Source organism: Procambarus clarkii, chromosome 36 (assembly GCF_040958095.1).
Source record: "Procambarus clarkii isolate CNS0578487 chromosome 36, FALCON_Pclarkii_2.0, whole genome shotgun sequence".
In the NCBI taxonomy this organism is placed as follows: Eukaryota; Metazoa; Arthropoda; class Malacostraca; order Decapoda; family Cambaridae; genus Procambarus; species Procambarus clarkii.
Window position 1 is genome coordinate 26,004,275 of NC_091185.1, and position 1,435 is coordinate 26,005,709.

Genomic DNA, 1,435 nt, shown 5'->3' on the forward strand with positions numbered 1-1,435 from the left:
CCTGGACCACAACCTCCCTGGACCACAACCTCCCTGGACCACAACCTCCTTGGATCACAACCTTCCTGGATAACAACCTCCCTGTACCACAACCTCCCTGGATCACAACCTCCCTGGATCACAACCTCCTTGGATCACAAGCTCCCTGGATCACAACCTCCCTGGAACACAGCCTCCTTGGATCACAACCTCCCTGGATCACAACCTCCCTGGACCACAACCTCCCTGGATCCCAACCTCCCTGGATCACAACCTCCCTGGATCACAACCTCCCTGGATCACAACCTCCCTGGATCACAACCTCCCTGGATCACAACCTCCCTGGATCACAACATCCCTGGATCACAACCTTCCTGGATTACAACCTCCCTGGACCACAACCTCCCTGGACCACAACCTCCTTGGATCACAACCTTCTTGGATAACAACCTCCCTGTACCACAACCTCCCTGGATCACAACCTCCCTGGATCACAACCTCCTTGGATCACAACCTCCCTGGATCACAACCTCCCTGGATCACAACCTCCCTGGATCACAACCTCCCTGGATCACAACATCCCTGGATCACAACCTCCTTGGATCACAACCTCCCTGGATCACAACCTCCCTGGACCACAACCTCCCTGGACCACAACCTCCTTGGATCACAACCTCCCTGGATCACAACCTCCCTGGATCACAACCTCCCTGGATCACAACCTCCCTGGATCACAACATCCCTGGATCACAACCTCCCTGGATCACAACCTCCCTGGATCACAACCTCCCTGGATCACAACATCCCTGGATCACAACATCCCTGGATCACAACCTCCCTGGATCACAACCTCCCTGGACCACAACCTCCCTGGACCACAACCTCCCTGGATCACAACCTCCCTGGACCACAACCTCCCTGGATCACAACCTCCCTGGATCACAACCTCCCTGGATCACAACCTCCCTGGATCACAACATCCCTGGATCACAACCTTCCTGGATTACAACACAGAGAAAACTGGTTGCCAGGTAAGTCTGTGACACTCAGAGATTGAGTGATTAATCACCAAATAATATGTACACAATACTTTAAATAACGCGGGAATTGTGTACTCTAATTAAATTCACACGTGTTGCACCCAATCACTTCCGTTGCTGAGGACGCTTCCAGGTGACAGGTAGATTGTAGATATGAGCGAGGGAACCCAGCACTGTATTCACCTAGTTGTGCTTGCAGCGGTTAAGCTCTGGCTCTTTGGACTCGCCTCTCAACTGTCCACTGATTTTTTTCACCCCCCCCCCCCACTTCCCGAGGAAGCATCCCGTAGCAGTTGTCTAACTCCCAAGTACCTATTTGTTGCTAGCTGAACAGGAGCATCAGGGTGACAGAAACTCTGCCCATTTGTTTCCGGCTGCGCCGGAGATATAACCGGGACCCTTAGGACTACTAACCC

At 53.0% G+C, this 1,435-nt stretch overlaps 1 protein-coding gene across 1 annotated transcript in view; it reads left to right on the forward strand.

The window, feature by feature from the left end:
* LOC138371690 (splicing factor 1-like) overlaps positions 1 to 1,014 on the forward strand; it is a 53,710-nt gene extending 52,696 nt beyond the window's left edge. The window contains exon 2 of the mRNA XM_069336701.1: positions 1 to 1,014. This exon is cut by the window's left edge and continues 372 nt beyond it. Coding sequence (XP_069192802.1) covers positions 1 to 1,014 — 1,014 coding nt within the window.
* Positions 1,015 to 1,435: the final 421 nt, after the last annotated feature.